Consider the following 20,551-nt stretch of genomic DNA (forward strand, 5'->3'; position numbering starts at 1 on the left):
GGCAAACAGAAGTTAACTGACCTGCTCAGTCACACAGCTAGGAAGCATCAGGCCAAATATCAGTATCAGGTCTTCCTGACTCCGGGTCCACAGCTCTATCCACTGTGCCACCTAGCTGCCCCTACTGACCACTTCTTTAAGTTTCCCCATCAATAACAGTAACAACAATGAAAACATATCACTTGTGGATCTATAAAGAATAACTAATAAAAATAGTTGCAAAATATGTAAAAAATGTAAAGTGTTTTCTAAGTGATCAACCACTATATCCTAATACAGAAAATATTATAGCCACACAATCAACAGGTAGCTCTGAGAAAGAACAGAAATGAGTCAGTAACTTTTAAGAAGGTTATGGAAGAAATATATATTTTTATTGTGCTTACAGTACTTTCCATCAAAATTTCTTTAAAGTATCTCAACTGCCAAAGATTTTTTTCACTTCATTTAATTCCACTATTGGACATGGTCTGAGCCCTACAGACCCCCTTCCCTTTCACCTCAAAGGGGACTCCTTTATATGTTGCAACACACTGGTCGTTAGTGACAAGATCAGGCTGGATCTGCTCCCACATCTTCTTCTTGGGATTCAGTTCCTTCTCAGGCTCTCCTATTTAAAAAAAGAAAGACAGAAAGAAAGAAACAGTTACAGTGAAAAATAAATTATATGAGAGTTTGCTGGTGATAAGAGAAGCCTTTTCAGAATTTGTGTTTTGACAAGGACGGAGCACTACCTCCCCCAACACAGCTGCAAATGCCTCACCTTGGAGAACAATGTCCTGGGTTGGCAGAGACTGAGAAAAAGGTCATCATCTGCAACGTTCTTGGGCTTTCCACCTCTAAACTGAACTAGAGTGGTCTTCTAACTACAGAAATACCATCTGTAGTAGGACACTGCACTTGAAGCTTTTCACATGAAGGTTTTCTAGGTGGTAAAATGGATGGCCATGGAGTCAGGAGGAATACAGTTCAAATTCTGCCTCAGAGACTTGTGTGACCCTGGGCAGTCACAAAACCTCTCCAAACCTCAATTTTCCCATCTCTAAAATGGAGGTCATTGTGAGCAGAGATGACATATGTAAAACTCTTAAAGTGCCATGTAAATACTATTATTATCTTCTATCCTCTAATGACAATTTCTACTTTATATCCTTAATAATTTTAGTTGCTCTTCTCTAGACTACTGAAAAAAGAAAAAGTGCTACTTTTTTTTGAAGTCATTTACTGATATACCCCAACACTTCTTTTTAATGAAGAAAAACAGTTAAGCAAAACTAATCAATAAAATAATTACATCTGACAGTACATGTGATATTTTGCTCCTATATTCTCTAACCTGTCTACCAAGAAGAGGAAATCGTGTTTCAATATCTGTCCTTCTGGGACCAAGATTGGCTATTGCAATTTGTCTTTCAGTATTTTTGTTTACATTACTATAGTCAGAATTATAAAATATACTCAACGAGAATGAACTAATAAAAAACTGAAGCACTATCTTGATGTATGATAAATATGCTCTTCTATTCTTGAGATGATGAAGCAGTAACATGATCTTTTAACTAACAGTCACCCTTACCATGGTGCTAAGAAAAGTGTTACACTACTATAGTGGTAAACATAGCACCCAGAGAACTACAAAGTTTATCAAGTTGGTTCTCTGGGTAACACAGACAAATCCAGGCAACTCTTTGTCTAATTAACTCCAAATCTCTCCTAACAGCAACACAAAATATGTCTTTTACCTCTGTTTCTCCCTCAAACTAGGAAGGGAAGTTAAAGAAGTAACTTAGCACAGCTAAAAGGTTTCACATCTCAAACTGTAGATGGTGCTAAAGGGCAAAAGTACAAATAGCAGCAAAGTTTAGTTCTTTTCTAACCATCAGGGTTGCAATCCTTTTCTTTAACCAATCCATAAAACTCTTAAAATCAGCAGGCTCCCAGCACAAAAGTTGAAGCCTTCCTCTTAGCTGATTTTCCTGGTGCCTTCACACTCAGCTCCTGTTAGCTTATTATTAGCTGCTGTCAATGCCTCAAATCAGAATCTCTTAATGATCAATGGCTCACCTTTACCTTACAAAGGAAAATTCACAAAACCTAGCTGGTGGTTACAAAACCAACAATATTTATTTAATTTTCCCCAAAGTTTTCAAAGAGTTATTTGATTTATCAATTGGTCAATTTTGACCTCTTACAGTCTTTTTAAAAAATCATATTCAAATCAACTGAGGGACTACAATGCTAGAAATCCTCAGTCATTTCTTTGCCCCCAAGGTATATTTTTTAGGGGGCCACTTTTCTACTTGGTCCTAACATCTTTTCTCTTATTTTACCAAAGACAACTGTATTTTTTCTCAAGTAGACTTTTATTAGTTTTATATACACAAAATACCTTTTCCTAATCCTTTCAGCAACCATACTATTCACATACAAAAGGTGTGATATCCTTCAAAAGTTGGTTTCATCCTTTTTCCTCTTATATTTCCTTTTTCTTCCTTCTTACCTACCAAATTGTTCACAGATGGCATGCTAACTAAATTTGTAGAAGACAAAAAACTCTGAGGGAAAGCTAACATGTCAGATTCTAGCATCAGAAGCCAAAATGGTCTCGGAAGTGGGTTGAGTCTAATAAGATGAAGTTTTACACTCAAGTTAAAAAAATCAATTTCATAACTACCAGTTTGCTGTGTGTGTAGTGAGCATGCACATAGACAAACATTTCTCAGAAAAATACAACAGAGGGTTAATGGAATGCAAATTCAATGAGATGATTGTATGAAATAGTAGCCCAATTAACTAACACAATTGTAGACTATTAGGAGAAGCATCTTTCCGGGGCTAGAGAGGTTACAGTTCCATTTTCCTCTACCCTAATGAGACCACATCTGGATTACTGTGTGCTACAGAAGAACACAGAATAGCTGGAGACTAAGGAAGGCAAGAGGACTCTAGAATGCTTTAAGACTGAAGTAACTGGGTAAAATGAAGACAGTTGTGTATGCAGAAATTCCAAGATTTAGCAACTCACTGGGTAAGTGGGGTGAGGGAGAAACTGGAAGGGCAGTGGTGCCTTTTGACAGAAATAGGGAAATCTGGAAGAGGAGAGGGTGGTTTAAGCCTAAAGAAAATGAGTTCTATTTTATAAATGTTAAGAGTCTAATACGTCTCTGAGACATCTAGTTGGAAATGTGAAATAGGCAACATGATGCAGGACTGAAGCTCAGTAAAAAGACTGAAACTAGAAATTCATATCTGTAAATCATTTGCAGAGAAATCAAAATTAAAACCATAGAAATTGATGATACTACCAAGAGAAAGAGTAGGAGAAGAAGAGGGCCTAAGGCCAGAATTTTAGGGAACAACCACAGTCAGGAAGTTTGATGAGGTTAATTAAGCAAAGGACATTTTAGGGGGCCTGTCAGACAGCCTATAATGTTATGAAAATCCAGACCGAGGAGAGATGATCAGAACCAGCAATTAAGAGATCATTAAAAACTTTGGAAAAAGCAGTTTTAGTTGAGTGATGAGGTTGGAAGCCAGACTGCTAAGGACTGTGAGAATTGAGGAAGGAGAGGAAGCAAGTGAAGCCAATTTCAATACCTTGCTTGAAAAGCTTTAGTGGATTTCTATTGTTTCTAGAACAAAATGCACATTTCTCACTTGAATACTTAAAGTCCTTTGCAATATGGAGCAAATCTATCTGTCCAGTCAGATGGCATGTTACTCTTCAATGAGGTACTCTGCATTCTGGCCAGACAAGCCCGCTCCATGCTCCTCACACAAAACATTCCCCCCTCCTGCCTGTGTCTTTGCCCAGAGGGTTCTCTGTCCTCACTTTTACTTTACGGAATTTTTAAAACTTTAGTATTTTATTTTTCCCAATTATATGGAAATTTTTTTTTAACATTCATTTTTAAAATTGAGTTCCAGATTCTCTGCCTCCCTCTCCACCCCACCCCTCCAGTAAGAAGGCAAAGAAACCCAATATAGACTAATCATGTAACGTCATGCAAAACATACTTCCATCACCCAAGAAAAAAATAAAGTAAAAAAAGTATGCTTCAATCTGTATTCAGACTCCATCAGTTCTTTCTCTGCAGATGAAAAGCATTTTCTATCATAAGAGCTTCAGAGTCGTCTTGGATCATAGTATTTCTGAAAATAGCTAATCATCTCACGATACTGCTGTTATTGTGTACAATGTTATCCACGTTCTACTCATTTCACTTTGCATCACTTCATATAGGTCTTTCCAGATTTTTCTGAAAGCGTGCTGCTCATTATTTCTTATAGCACAATAGTATTCCAATACAATCATGAACCACAACTTGTTCAGCCATTCCCCAATTGATGGGCATCCCCTCAATTTCCAATTCTTTACCACCAGAAAAGAGCTCCTCTACTTTTGTACACATAGGTCCTTTTCTTTTTTATTTTTTATCTCTGTTAGGGCACAGACCGAGTAGTAGTATTGCTGTGTAAAAGCATCTGCTTGGCTTTACAGCCCTTTAGGCATAGTTCCAAATTGGTCTCCAGGACGGTTGAATCAATTCACAATCCCACTAACAGTGTATTAGAGCTTCAATTTTCCTACATGCCCTCTAACATCTATCAGTTTCCTTTTCTGTCCTATTAGACAGTCTAATAGATATGAGATTGTTTTGATTTGCATTTCTCTAATCAACAGTGATTTAGAGCATTTTTTAAAAATATGGCTTTAGATAGCTCTGATTACATCATCTGAAAAGTGACTGTTCATATCTTCTGATCATTTATCAACAATGGAATGGCTCATTTTTGTGTTACTCAGTTCATTGCTTATTTGAGAAATGAGACCTTTATCAGAGAAACTTGCCTCAAATTTTTTTTTCACAGTTATGATTGCTAACTCTATTTCCCCCATTTATTCTTCTCTCCTTTCACCCTGTCCCTCCTCCTCAAAAGTGTTTCACTTTTGATTTATCACCTCCCCTAATCTGCCTTCCCTTCTATCGTCCATCCCTTCTCATCATCTTCCCCTCCTACTTTCCTGTATGGTAAGATAGATTTCTATATCCAGTTAACTCCCCTACACTGTAAAAGCTTTTTCTTGCCTCTTTTATGTAAGATAATTTAGCCTATTCTTCCTCCCCCTTTTCCCTTTCTCCCAGTGCATTCCTCTTTCTTACCCCTTAATTCAGTGTTGCTGGGTAGGTGATTCTTGGTTGTAATCTTAGCTCCTTTTACCCTCTGGAATATCCACATTGCAAGCTCTCCTGTCCTTTAATGTAGCTGCTAAATCTTGTGGTATCCTAATTGCGGCTCCATGATACTTGCACTTTTTCTTTCTGGCTGCCTGAAATTTTTTCTCCTTGATCTGGGAGCTCTAGAATTTGGTTATAACATTCCTGGAAGCATTCATTTTGAGATCTCTTCTAGGAGGTGCCTGGTGGATTCTTTCAATTTCTATTTTACTCTGGTAAATATCAGGGCAGTTTTCTTTGATAATATCTTGAACAGCAATGTCTAGGTAGTTTTTTGATTATGGTTTTCAGATAGTCCAATAATTTTAAAATTTCTCTCTCCTGGATCTATTTTCCAGGTCAGTTGTTTTTCTAGTGAGATATTTCACCTTGTCTTGCTTCCACTTGCTCAATTCTATTTTTTAAGGAACTATTTTCTTCAGTGAATCTTTTGTGCCTCTTTCCATTTGGCCAATTCTACTTTTTAAGAAGTTTTTCTCTTCAGTGAACTTTTGTTTATCATTCTCCATTTGGCCAATTCTGCTTTTCAAGGAATTCTTCTCTTCAATAGATTTTTGCATCTCTTTTACCATCTGGCCTATTCTGTTTTTTAAGGTGTTATTTTCTTCAATGTTTTTTGTGCTTCCTTTACCAAGCTGTTGACTCTTTTTTGCATGATTTTCTGGCCTGAGACTAATTCATAATTTTTCTTTCAGGCTTCAGATGTAGGAGTATCGACTTTGTTGTCTTCTTCTGAGTGTGTATTTTGATCTTCCCTGTCACCACAGTAACTTTCTATAGTTATTTTCTGTTGTCTGCTAATTTTCTAGCCTATTTCTTGACCTTTAACACTTTTTGCAAAAGTAGAGCTCTACTTCCAGGTGGAGGGTGCACTGTCCCAAGCTTCAAGGTTTTTGTATAGCTGTTTTCAGAGGTACTTCTAGGGACCTGTAAGTTTTTAGTTCTTCCAAGATGGTATGATCTAAGGAGAGGTGTGTTCACTACTCTCTTGGCCTGTGCTCTGGACTGTGAGCAAACACAAACACTCTTTTCGTCCCTGGAACTGTGAAGGTCTCTGTTCCACTGTGGCTGCAAGCTCTGGTGTGCTAATGCTCCTTTTTGCCCTGGGACTGCCACCCAGTACTACAACCCGGATCTGAGTATGGGCAAAGCAACAGAGTCTTGCCCCTAGTGCCAGCAAAGTAGTCTCTTTCTGACCAGTTGTTCGACCTCCTTACTCTCTGTGGGCTAAGAGCTCCAGAAGCAGCCATTACTGCTGCCCATTTAGTTGCTCCCAAAGCCTGCTTCTGGTTTGCTAGGGCCAGGTCTGTGCTGGCATGGCCTGCACTAGACTATGCTCCACTCTTACCCCATGTGACAAACCTTTCCCATCCATCTTCTAAGTTGACTTTGGCTGGAAAATTCTTTCATCACATTCTTTTCTGGGTTTTGCTGCTTCAGAATTTGTTTTGAGACATTATTTAATGATGCCTAGAGGGGATCTGGGGAGAGCTCAGGTGAGTCCCTGCCTTTTCTCCACCATTTGGCTCCACCTCTTCACTTTATGGAATTCTTAGGTGTCTTCAAAATACAGTTCAAATGTCATTATCTGTAAGAGATGTCGAATGATTCCCCTCCCATTGGCTGGTGCCTCCCCCTCAACATATTTGGTATTCATCCTACTGAATATAGCCAGCATTTGTCAACATGTTTTTACTATCAGAATATGAACTTCTTAAGGTCAGGGCCTTTTTATTTCTGTCTTTGCGTTCCCAATGCCTAGCACAGTGCAGGGCATACAGGAAAAGTTCAATAAATGCTTGTTAAATTGAAATGAATTGTTCAAGTATGGGCTGATCAGATAGCCATCTTCGGTTTCCTCTAATTCAAAATCTTTCTTTTGGAAATGACTTGAAGAAAGAAAGGGAATGAGGGGCAGGGGGAAAACCAAAACACTTATCACAGTCTACAAGAAGGGTTTTATGAACATTTATCATCAAATTCCAACTGGCCTTTATCTTGCACTAGACTTCAAAACCAGAAAATTCCTATTAATTCCATTTTTCACTAGCCAACAAAACTCTTCTCAAAATGTTCACAAAGTATCAGTTCCACTCTGACATTTGGCAGACCAGTGGTATTCTTGCAACTAACCTGGTTTTTACAAGTTTGGTCAACTGAGCATATGATCCCTAATAATACTTAAGACCAATTCCCTGAGTATCTTTACATAAAAGTCAGAGGATTACTTTGCATCTATGGGGTTACTGCTGATTAATTTTATAAAATGGCTCAGCAGTTACATGAGGTTTGGCAAGAATAAGTTGGCAAACAGAAGAAAAAACATAATTATCTAACAGATTAAGTGCTTTGAGGCAAAAAGAAAAAAAAGGCAGGCTGAGGGGTAGTCACCCATGTTTCACTGTTAATTTATTTTTACATTGGTTTAAAATAAATCCAACATTCAACTCCTTGGAATAATATACTCAAACTAACCATGAAAGTTACTTGTGAAAATAAATGTCCTTTGTTAGATTGATTTAGGTTCTTTCTATGGCTTTTTTATAACTTGAGATTGGAAAAGAATTCGAATGGACTAAAATAAATTATAAGGGCCTATTTTTGGCAGACTAGGGAGGAAGCTAGGAAATGCATTTTTAGTTGGCATCAAGTAGATACAGATGATTATGTTTCCTTCTGCTTTTAAAGCGCTTCCAGTTGTTACACTGAAGAGGAATATGCACTTGTAGGTATATATTAGTACTTTTCACACCAATTACTCAGATTATTATTGTAAACAGCTCATATCCGTATAGTGATTTATACTGGTCTAAGAACCCAATCACAGATATGTTGTACAAGTTCCATGATCTCTACTTCATAGGCACAGGGAACTTAATTGAGTTGTATAGTCATACAGTTAGCATATTCTAGAGCTAGGAATCAAAATCGAGTCTTCTGCTTTTTCCACCAAACCATGATATTTTCTCATATATGTGTCAGCAGAATTAATCACCTTCTTAGAGGCTCAGAAAAGAATAGTTCCCAAATCAAACCAGCTTTGTACATTTTCTTCAATATTAGTTAGGGTTCTTGAAAACATTTTTTCCCTGTTGCAATAACTTGGTTGAAATCCAATGGAGTGTAGTCTCAAAGATATCACTTATTTCCTTTGTCTCATAGCTACCACATATTTTGAACAGTTATTTCTGCTTAGTGCTTTAGGGACCTGTTGCTATATTCTACAACTAAAATTTATAGCTTCACAAATATAAGGCAGGACAAAGGAGGTAAGGGAAACAAAAACAGAAAAACATTCATTTGGCATTTTCAAAACTCCATTGATGTTTCTGGCTTTCCATCAGAAGGAAAGTGACCATAAGCATATAAAACCTTTTCTAACTCAAGCTGCAACGTCTATACAATCTTTAATACATATAATTTATAATATAATTTTTTTAGAATCTGAGGATGTCAACTGCTTAGCAAATAGATTAACTAATACATGAACACCTTAGGATAAGGAACAGATGCTAACAAGGCTGAGAAAGAAAGACAAAGGTTCTCCCTAAGAAGAATAAATGATAGATGAATTTCTTGTTCAGTGGTTTTCAATCTTGTCCAACTCTTCATGACCCCATTTGGGGTGTTCTTGGCAAAGATACTAGAGTGGTTTGTCATTTCATTTAACGGATGAGGAAACTGAGGCAAACAGGGTTAAGTGGCTTGCCTGGGGCCACACAGCTAGTAACTGAGGGCAGATTACTTTGCACTCTATCCACTGCACCACCCTGCTGCCCTGATAGTCTTCTGTAAGCTATCACTAGTTCTTTCAGAAGGGTGACTCTCCTGTGCAAGCACAGGAATGAGGTCCATTCGAAGTCAGTCTCTAACTTCAGTGCTCATTAAGGATTTCTGGCTGTTCAGCTTGGTTAAACATACAACATGAATGGACTGAACAGTAATTCAAACTCCAGTTCAGGTGGTGATTTACAATGTTGTTGTGGAAGACTAGAGCTGAATTCTCCCTTACTCTTCTTTATGTATAATTTTGTGCTTCCTTGTTGTGTGTCTAAAGGGTAAAGGTGCAAGGAAGGGCATATGTACATTAGGGACAGACTTAACGAGAAGGATCCTGGAATTCATTAGCACCTCTAGCAACAACTCAGAGTATTACTGTAAGAACATTTCATTTAAATAATTCCATCTGTAAAATTCAGATAATGAAAATTCTTTCTAAGTGCTGTTCTATTTAACTCTTAAGGCAAGTTCTAAGCCAGTGAATGAAAAACGCCACTGACATTAACCAATCAGTAAGTATTTTATTAAGCACCTATGCTAGGCAGTGGGTGTCCAAGGCCAAAAAAAAGGCAACCATTCCTCGAGGAGTCTGTATTCTACTGGGGAAGATGATATAAACATAAAGCAAACACAAGATACATACAAAACAAATACAAAGTAATTGGGGGTGGGTGGAGGCACTAAGATGAAATATCAGGAAAGGTTTCTTGCAGAAAGTATCACTTAAGTTCAACTTTGAAGCAAACTGAGCAAGAAGGAAGGAAGGAAGGAAGGAAACAAGAGGTGAAGGTAAGGAGAAGAGAGAAGTAATTCTTAAAGTAATTACTTAAAAGCCAGCAGAAAGTAAGGGAAATGAGAAAAAAGTAATGGGAAACAAAAGACATCTAAAAGTTCCACTTAAGGACAGATCCAGCAAAAACTTGCACTCAATTTCCAAGAGTTCCAGTTTTTATTCTAATTTCCCTCACCTTTTCAGTTTTACAATAAAAAAGAAACTTACTTTTTTTTAGTTGTTATTACAGTTAAATGGTCTGTGACTCCAGAGTCAGATTTCTCTAAATATGGCCTCCTCAAGGGTAGGAAGATATCTGCTACATGCACTGCAAACATTGATGCAGCTCCATCCAACAGTGGGGGGCCCTTGCTAGCTCACGAGAATTTGAGACTTTTAATGATTATCTGCTTCTAACTCCCATTGCTAACTTGGCTCTTTCAGAAAGGAGTAGGATGGGGACTTTGCCAAAACCTGCTCACCACTGTGAGGTTCATAGAACATAATGTGGTCTCTCAGCTGCTGCTGAGGGCCCTGGTTTTATGGCAATGCATGAACACGCACACAAAACCCATATATAATAGACCTTTACTATATGATTCTTTTTGGTAGTCTTAGGTGGGTGGAGATGGGTAAAAAAATAAGTTGGTTTTAACTCATATTTCCTCTTCATTCCTTTCATCTATATCCTTTCTCATTAGGATTTAAATGTGCAAATTCTATATTGGTTCCTGACTAAACTCTTGGGTGCTGTTGGCTTTCTTCTAATAGAAAGAACATGAAAACACTTAGCTACTATTAAAATAACTGTGAGAGTGGCCACAGGGAATAGGGACTAGGAGAGCTAGCCTCAGGGTCAAAAGACCTGGGGAGCTAAATCACTTAACTTCCCCACCAGGCAACTCTCTAAGATGAGCTGAAGAACTATATAAGTTTTCTCACTAAGAATTCCCAAGGCCAAATGAAATAAAAGGTCCAGGGCAATAAAAAAATAAAAATAAAAATAAAAAAAAACCAAATGAGAAAACAACTAAAACTCAAACAAACCTATATAAATTATCTTAAAACTTCGCAACTGCTTACCCATAACAATAATAAACTTTTGAATTAATTCCATTGGTTTCTCCCACCAACCTCCCTCATTTCTAACTTTTCACACGATACATCTTGTTCTAGTCAAGATGACTTCCTCTATAGAGATTTTGTTTCCTATCATTTTTAACTTTGCTTCTTTTGCTAAGTCACCATCTGTCTATTGATTGCTTGCTCACTCACTCACCCATTCACTTATATTTTATTTTTTCCTCAATTACATACTAAAACAATTCTTAAAAACATTTTAAAAAAAGTTTTCAGTGCCCAATTCTATTTCTCCCTCCCTCTCCTTCCTCCTTCATTTATTTTTGAAAGACTAGGTCCGTCTATCAAGTACAAGGGCTATTCATGGGCCCAATCTACTACTGACTGGAATGGGAGTTTTGACCTGTTTTGTTGCTAACCTGGGTTGGTTTACTTCTCCTTAGGCAACCTGGTAGTCCCCCATTCCTCTGTGCTCACCAGACTGATGCTGGACTTAATATGGACACCCAAACTGCTTAGCCCACTGTAGCTCAGAACTCCTCAGCTCAAGGGATCCCCTAGCTTCTTCTTCTCTAGTATACTACTATGACTGGCTTTATAATTTATTTTAATGTAAATTTTTATTTTATTTTTAAATTGTGGAATAAAACAGGCATTTCCATAACATAGCATAATTTAAAAAATGATTGCACATGATACTGCAAATCTTTATGTGCAATTGGCTATTCCTCTTAAATATATAATAAAGTTATCATATAGAAATTCTTTTTCTTTTTTTTTCCCCTTTCCTCCCCTCTCCCCTAAGAGATGGCTATCATTAGACATATATATATACATATATGCAAAATCATAGTATATATCCTTCTATTTATTAGTTCTTTCTCTGGATGCAGGTGAATGTCTCCATAGTCTTCTGTAGTTAATTTATCTATAACAGTCAAAATGACTTATTTGCTCAAAGTTGTTCTTAAAACAATATTGCTATTACAGTATACAATGTCCTTTTGGTTCTGCTCCTTTCACTCTTCATTATCTTGTGCAAGTCTATGAATGTTTTTCTAAGATCATTGAGCTCACCATTTCTTATACAGCATAGTAGTATTCTATCACAGTCACATACCACAACTTGTTCAGCCATTCCCCAATGGATGGGTATCCCTGTAATTTCCAGTTCTTTGCCACCACAAAGAGAGCTGCTATAAATATTTTAGAGTATATAGGTTCTTTCCCTCTTTCCCTGATCATCTCTAGAAATAGACCTAGTAGTGGTACTAGTGGGTCAAAGGCAGTTTAATAACTATTTGGACATAATACCAGATTGCTCTCCAAAATGGTTGGATCAATTCACAACTCCAGCAATAGTGAATTAGTATTCCAATATTTCCACATTTCCTTCAACATCTGTCACTTTCCCTTTCAATCCTTTCAGCCAATCTGATAGGTGTAAAATGGTATCTCAAGGTTGTTTTAATTTGCATTTCTCTAATCAATAATGATTTAGAGCATTTTTTCATATGTCTATAAATTATTTTGATTTCTTCATCAGAAACTGCTTATTCATATCCTTTGACCATTTATCAACTGGGGAAAGACTCATATTCTTATAGATTTTACAAAGTTCTTTATACATTTGAGGTATGAGACCTTTATCTGAGAAACTGTCTATAAAATTCTCCCCCAATTTTCTGCTTTCCTACTGATCTTGGCTACATTTGTTTTATTTGTACACAACCTTTTTAATTTAATGTAACTGAAAATATCCATTATACTTCATTCTACTATCTGACTGCCCAAGCTTCCTTTCAGGCTCAGTGCAGATACCTTCCTTATCCCCCTAGTTCAGTACTCTTTTTCCTCAAATTACTTATATATACATGCTGTATGCCCCTCACCCCTTAACCCCCAGGCTTTTCCATTTTCATATCTTTTGCCACGGCCTAACACAATGCCTTGCTCAGAGAATGAAATTAACTGAAGTAGAATGTAAATCCTCATCTTCTGACATATCATTTCTACTGGAGAATACTCCAATCCTAAGAAACAACTAGGTTTTTCCAACTTGGCTTGGATACAAGCAATTTTTTTATGAATGGTACACTGGAGGAAGTAATGATTATTTGGTTCACTGGAGGAAGTCAATGATTATTATTTAATAAAAGGTTAAAATATATTAACATAACTTAGATATAAAACTGACCTTACTCAGGCTAGCACTGAAATGTTTTTTATAGATTTCTGACACACAATTTTACAGTATTATTTAATACTTACCAGAGAATCCCTCAAAAGTAATTCTGTCTCCAGGAACAGATCCACTGGGAGGATCCAAGATTTCCACCTTCTCTGGTGAACTGGCACACATCACCATTGCTTGAGATACCACTCCCCTCATCTTTGCAGGTTTCAGATTACAAAGCAAAATCACCATCCGATTCTGCATCTGTAGGAATAACAAATCATATGTTTAAAGATGTTGAGCTAAATTTTAAAGTACTGAATTTAAAATATAGTAATAAAAATAAAATATGTTGAATGTCTCTATCAATAATAAAAGTATTCTGAGAATTTTATATCATAATTTTAGAACCATCTATAAAAGTGTAAATATAGAAAATGTTTAAGTTGAAGGTATATATGTCAGTAACTATCAGCACCTATGAAAATAAACGTCAATATCCTTAAACCTCTGTACCATTCTCCTAAGACACAACTTATTTCATATTTATTAGGTTACTAGATTCTGTATATGACAAAAAAGCACTGGAACTCCTTAAAACTTAAAAAAAAAACTTAAAACTTAAAAAGTGTGAACTCCAAATACTCTCCAAGTTCTATCCATTTATTTACCAACAAATTCTATTTTTCACAAAGTCTTGCTAAAGCTTTTGCTCTACCTCCACCCCTTGGTTGTATTAGGAGATATCTCTAAGGGTCCTCTGAAATTTGAAAGAACTGTTTATCAAAAAGGAGGAGCTACCTTAGTTTGCTAGTGAGAAGAAGCTAGCTCTAAGTCCTGCAACGGATAATGATATATTTTTGGAGGAATGAAATAAGAACCAGGATTTCTCCAAAAATGACAACTGTAAATTGAACCAATAGAGGGTAAATAGTAAAAAAAAAAAAAAAAATTAAAAATAAAAAAAAAAAATCAAAAAAAGTGAGTAAAGTAGGGGGCCAGAAGACTTCTGATGTGTATGTGTGTATTTGTGATCCATGTACTATTGATTACAGCCATTTTTCAGAGGAAGAGACTAACAAAGAGGAAAGTTAGGTGATCTGTCCAAGGTCACCTGGACAGTATCTGAGGTGGGAGCCCAGGGCTTCCTGACTCCTAGTCTAATGCTCTATCCACCATGCCATGCTGTCTCTCACCATGTTATTCAGAATGAATAGGATATAATCTAAAGGAAAGAAAGTATTGCAGTCTGCTAGACATACTGAAAGGGTTCTTATAGAAATAGGTTAGCTCATACAATTTATTTAAAGGGCCATGAAAATGGCCATTCCCCAAATAAATGGTCAAAGGCTATGAACAGGTACTTTTCAGAGGAAGAAATTAAAATTATCAATACCTATATGAAAAAAATGATCTAAATCACTAATAATTAGAGAAGTGCAAATTAAAACAACTCTGAGGTGACACTTCATACTCACCAGATTGGCTAAAACGACAAAAAAAAATGCTGGAGGGGATGTGGGAAAACAGTAACATTAATTCACTGTTGGTGAAGCTGTGAAGCAATGAATATTGTGTCTCTCAATAGAACATAAAATCCATGAGAGCAGGGACTTTTTCATTTTCATCTTTGTATTCCCAGTGCCTGGCATAATGCTATGCACATAAAAGGAATTTAATGTGAGTCATGCTAGAAAGCAATTTGGAACTATGCCCCCAAAACTCTTAAACTGTGTATGCCCTTTAAACCAGTAATAACACTGCTAGGTCTATACTCCAAAAGGATCAAAGAAAGAGGGAAAAAAAAAACCCTTTATGTACAAAAGTATTTCTAGCAGCTCTTTCTGTGGGAGCAAAGAATTACAAACTAGGGAAATGCCCATCAGTTGGGGAATGGTTGAACAAGTTATGATATATGAGTATAATGGAATACAACTATGAGGATGAAGGGGTAAGTGGGGGGGAAAAAGAAATGACGAAGGGAATGTTTCAGTAGATTTGTATGAACTGAAGTGAGTAAAACCAGGAGGACAGTTTTATACAGTAGCAGTAAATACTGTACAGATAATTACCTTTGAAAAACTTAGTAACTCTGATCCATACAATGATCAGTCATGTGGATCAGTTAATGACCACAATTCCAAATGACTCATGCTAATAGATTCCGAGTACAGTATGAAGCATATTTTCTCCTTTTTCTTCTGGACATGACAAATATGGAAATTGGTTTTCATGACTACACATATCTGTAATGGATTTTGTTTTTCTTGTCTTCACAATGGGTAGGGGTGGGGACAATGAGAGAATCTGGAAGTGAAAAAAAAAACTGAATTTGGAAAAAAAACCCATCAAAAAGCACTGATGCTCAGTATCTCCAGGTAGAAAAACAAAAACAAAATAACTTTCTCACCTAGGGAAGTGCACTATAATGGAAAAGAATTGCATATGGAGTCAGAGGCCTGGGGTTTAAAGCTCTCTCTGCTATTTATTACAGGAGAGACTTTCGATATGTCACTTAACCTCTTGGGGTTCAGTTTCCTTAGTGGCAAAACAAAGGGGCTGGACTAAGTGACTTCTGTGGTTCCAATGATATAGGGGTGATCTTCTAACCCAGAGGAAAAAAAGGCAGCAATTATCCCTCCAGGAAAATGAAAGGATACAACAAGATGTAGGATGAATTTCGATATACAGGCCCTCAGTAAGATGAGAATAGATACAAAAGAATTTTGAGATAGCATAATCAAAGGGATTAGCACTGTATGTCTGACACTGGTTAAAACTATTATTTATGCTTTTAGAAGTAAATCTTTTTCTGGTTGGTTTATGCATGTTAAAGAAAATTTTCTGATTTAGAGGGAGAAAAGTATGTGGTCACACAATCAAAAAAGAAAACCATCTCAGAGGCCACCTATTCTCAAAGAGGAATCTGTTCTGAAACCTTTCAAGTCTTCCCCTACCCTCTGCTTTAAAGCCTTCTGGTCCTTCTACTTCTGCACTGTCTATGTCTGCCTCTTTTATCCCATGACTTCTGCCTGGCCTGGACTCTAGTCTCCTTGGTCTATGTAGTGGTAATTTCAGATTTGAATTTTAGTCTTTCTAAATCTGAATGTCATAAGAAGCAATTTCCAAATGCCCCATCCATATGATATGATATGCTATTAAGTATTAACTACTTTTTCTTCAATATTCTCATTAGTGAAGCTTTATTTCTTCAATTTTTTTGCCCATGTTCTACAGAAAAAGACTATGGAAATAAAATTCCTAAAAAAACTATATAATATTGGAAGTCTAAAGAAAACAACATGTCTTTTTGTTTTTTATATTAAACTTGTGAAATAAGAAATGAAAATAACTTTAATATGGAAATAGCTATCACCACTGAAGTCCAACTCTGATATTCCAATGCGGCTTGGAAATGACCCTGGCTTATTAAAGGCTATGACAATAAAGTAGAAGCTCTGGCAGGTCCTATCAAACCTGAAAGTCTTCACTAAGGGCCCTATAACGAACTGTGTGAGTTGCCTAATGTCCAGCCTAAATTCAGAGGGGCTCATCGAAAGTGCTTACAAATGATGAACTTTTTGGCCACAGAAATGCATGAAACTATCAATAGGAATGCAATCTGCATTAGTGGGAGATAAGCCATACCAATGAAATCACAGATCTTAAATACTCAGGAGAATAGCAATGTTTGAAACGTGTACTTAGTATACTTAATATAATATGTATAATATACACTGCATATCAAAAAAAGGAGTGCATGGTTCCCCTTGACAGAACTGTGTAATTGTTTTTCAAAATGAATTTCCAATCCTTTTTCTTGTCATCTAAAAAAATTTTTTTTAGAGTTTAAAAGTTTTTATCTTCAAAGGTGTGAATCAATATCTAAAAGGCTACTTTAGTTGCTTAATGTCTTTAGCTAGACCCATTTACTGTGTCTCAAAATCCAAATGAGCAATTTTAAGAGTAAGGAGAACTAAAAAGAATTAATAAACACAAAGGGTGGTTAATAAGGAAAGCTATTATTGCTGTTAACAAGCCTAGTTTTAAAGAAACTCCATTTTTTCCTAAGGATTGCAATATCTTGGTACCTAAGATTAGGTCACAATAGGATCTGAATGAATAAGAAGACAGAAACAATGAGAAAATTAAACAACATCAAAAGAGAAGATGTTTTCAATCCATCCTTCGATAAAAATTTTATCTAACCTATAGGAACTTTTGGCAAAGGAAAAGGATTATAAAGAATTACATGCATAAATGCATGATAAAGTAATCATGCATTCAAAACCAAGGTTAATTTTCTATGGTACTTTCTTTGTTGAGGGCTTATTTTTCTTGTTTAACATTCTGGAGCTATTAATCACCACTCTTAGATCTCCTTCAACTTACTATTAACTTTTATGGGGCCTATAAAGCGCTTCACAGAACCAGGAAACAGTAACAAAGACTAACTACTGGTATTACATTTACAAAAACAAAACTTATACGTCTCTGTCATTTCTATAATTCAGCCAACTTAAGAAGTTAAATAATTGAATATTTTTAGTCTTTAAATATTTGTTATTACATCCTAAATTATGCAGTCAAATATGTACTATTTTGTGTGCTCACTGAATTTTTCCACTTAGGAGAAGAACGACATATTTTTTATTTCCCACACAATCCAACTACCTAAATTTCTATCTACTATGGAATTAAAGAAATATGGAGTCAAAAGTATATAGAAGAGGAGAATAAGCTAAAACTATCATTTATTTTTTAAACTGTCTTGTCTATAGGAATACTTTTGTAGCGCATCCTGGGGATTATTTCTAGGGATGTGAGTCTTCTTGCTGCAATCACCTTTAAGGAAACAAAATCAAAGGAGGGGGTGGGATTTCCCCTCTTCTTAGGAGAGTAGCCAGTTGCCTTGGACAGAAGATGACTAACTAGGATATAGATACCAGGTAGAAGCTATCATTTAGAATAAGCATGCCATGCTATCAAGAACAGAGAAGGTGGAGGGGAGGGAGGGGAGGTAAAGAGGCAAGCAACCAGAACAGAGACTCCTAGTAAGAAGAGTCAAATAAAAGCTAAAAGACCTGGGTTTTGTAAAAGCAGGGTACAGTATACCCAGCTTCTGTGCTTAGTGAGATTAAAACTTTGGGCTTTAAAAAAAAAGAAAGAAAAAGAAGATGGAACATGGAAAATGAAATTCCTGAGTCTTCTCTTCCCTAACTCCCACAAAAGAACATGGAAAGCCAAGTAAAGAAGGTGAGCTTCGTCCATTCCCTACCCTTACCTCAAACCTAGAAGAGCCAACCATTACAGTGTGGTCTACTCTAGGGGTGGGGAACCTGTGGCCTCAAGGCCACATGTGGCCCTCTAGGTCCTCAAGTGCAGCCCTTTGACTGAATCCACACTTCATCAAACAAATACCCATAATAAAAAGATTTGTTCTGTAAAATTTGGACTCAGTCAAAAGGTTGCACCCAAGTAGGCCCTACTCATTGCTTCTATTTTATATCATCTTACTCTATATCTACTTATACTTACTTCTACCCTTTGCAATCTGGCTTTCAGCCTCAACTACAGCTGCTCTTTCCACAGTTAATTAAGCTCAACTGCCAAATCTGATGGTCTTTTCTTGGTCTTATAGTTTCTCTTCTCTGGGATTTCATGACACTACTCTCTCCTAGCTCACCTGTGACCTTTCTAACAGGTCCTTCTCAGTTTCCTTTGCTGACTCATCATCCCTATCACAACCTTTGCCTTTGGGTACTGCCCGAGGCTCTGCTCTGGGCTGACTTCTCTTCTTTTTCTGTACTCTGTCCAAAACAAAGCTCATTATCTGTGCCACCCAAATCCATCCCTCTTCCAAAGTTCCCTGTTATTTTTGACAGCATTCACACCCTATGAGTCTCTTAGGTTCACCACTCTGTTTTTATCTTTGACTCTTCACTCTCTGATTCTATGTAGCCACAGTTTCCAAATAATGACTTTACAGACAATGACAGTAGAATTCAAATATTTTAAAGGGCTGCCATGCATAAGAGGATTAGACTTGTTCTGGCTGGCCTCAGAGAGCAGGCAGAAGAGGCAGATCTGTTTAAAAGCTTCATATTAATATGACTGTACATGCATAACCTACATCAGATTGCTTGCTTTCTTGCGGAGCAGGGAGCAGGGGGAGGGAGAAACATTTGGAACTCAAAAAATCTTATAAAAGTGACAGCTGAAAACTGTCTTTATATGTAATTGGGAAAAAAAGAAAAGAAAAGCTTCACAAACATTCAAGCTGTCCATAGGTTCCATGGCCTGTCTACTGAGGTGGTATGTCCCCCTCAATGGAGGTCTACAAGCAGAGATGGATTACTGTCAGCAATACAGGAGAGGAGAGGCTATGTTTAAGAAGTATTAGATTAGAAGGACTGAAGATTCTTTCAAAGGTTGTGATCCTTTTGAGTATGCGGTTATCCTTTTAGTCACTATCTTTGCTGAGGCTTAGAAGATATTTTAAGATTATGTTATCTAAAGTTCATTCATAAAGTCCTAAATTAAAACAGTACTGGACAGATTTAAATTACTCTAATGGTTTGCTATGTTAATATCTTGAGAAAAAGAATCAAACAAGTACTTCTTCAAAACTAAGAATAAATTTTCCCAATCGTCTTTCATTATATTATCATCATTATTATTTATAGCTTTTGCTGTAAAGCAAATGTGAATAAGATTTTGAGAAACAGAACAATTTAACAGAACCTAAAATATTTTTCTGGTTAATATACAAGGTGATGGTTGTGATGATGTCTCACATTCTACTGTAATTAGTCAAGCTTAAAAAAAAAAAAGATGATTACAAAAATTGAACAAAATGAAAGGAAAAAAAAAGAAGGGAGTTACAGTTTCATGGCTCCAACCCCATGAAACTGGAAAAGTTATAGGTGCTTAGAGCTGGGGTGGAAAAATTGTCATTTTCACTGAAGACCTTAGAAAGACCATGTAGTCCAATGTCACGTTTAAAAAAAATTAGGCATAAACCACATACAGACAAGTGGTCAACGGATATGAATAGTTTTCAAAAAAAAATACAAAATATTTATGGAAAAAATGTTTAAAATAATTAGCATTGAAGGAATATTGTATCTGAATACAATATTAGAAAGACTATGAAAAAATTGGGAGAAATAGGGGAGTCAGGTATGAAGGGATGCAGAGTACAGAACAAAGAGCCAGAATAACATATATAATGACTGAAAAAATATGACAGAACTCTGGTCAAATATCCCACCTTATTAATAATCTAACTGCTGTCTCTCCATGAACACATTTTATAAAGGCTTTGCTGTAGTGTCAAAACAAACTTCTCCCTTCCATATATCTGCAATCTTACATTTTCCACCAGTGATAGAGATCACAGCCCATTCATGCCAGTTCATCCTGTGTAATTTGTGTCTATATTCTCCCTTCAAGCTTTCCCAGGGGATCCACTTCAGTTGGGAGTTTTTATCTTGGTGCTTA

The 20,551-nt window shown here is 36.5% G+C and overlaps 1 protein-coding gene across 1 annotated transcript in view; it reads right to left on the reverse strand.

Moving 5' to 3' along the window:
- Positions 1-348: 348 nt before the first annotated feature.
- AIMP1 (aminoacyl tRNA synthetase complex interacting multifunctional protein 1) overlaps positions 349-20,551 on the reverse strand; it is a 66,533-nt gene continuing 46,330 nt past the window's right edge. Inside the window, exons 6-7 of the mRNA XM_036765347.1 lie at positions 13,144-13,312; positions 349-610 (exon numbers count right to left, since the gene is read on the reverse strand). Coding sequence (XP_036621242.1) covers positions 444-610; positions 13,144-13,312 — 336 coding nt within the window. The 3' untranslated portion in view covers positions 349-443. The remainder of the gene's footprint in view (positions 611-13,143; positions 13,313-20,551) is intronic.

The sequence above is a fragment of the Trichosurus vulpecula genome, chromosome 6 (genome assembly GCF_011100635.1).
Source record: "Trichosurus vulpecula isolate mTriVul1 chromosome 6, mTriVul1.pri, whole genome shotgun sequence".
In the NCBI taxonomy this organism is placed as follows: Eukaryota; Metazoa; Chordata; class Mammalia; order Diprotodontia; family Phalangeridae; genus Trichosurus; species Trichosurus vulpecula.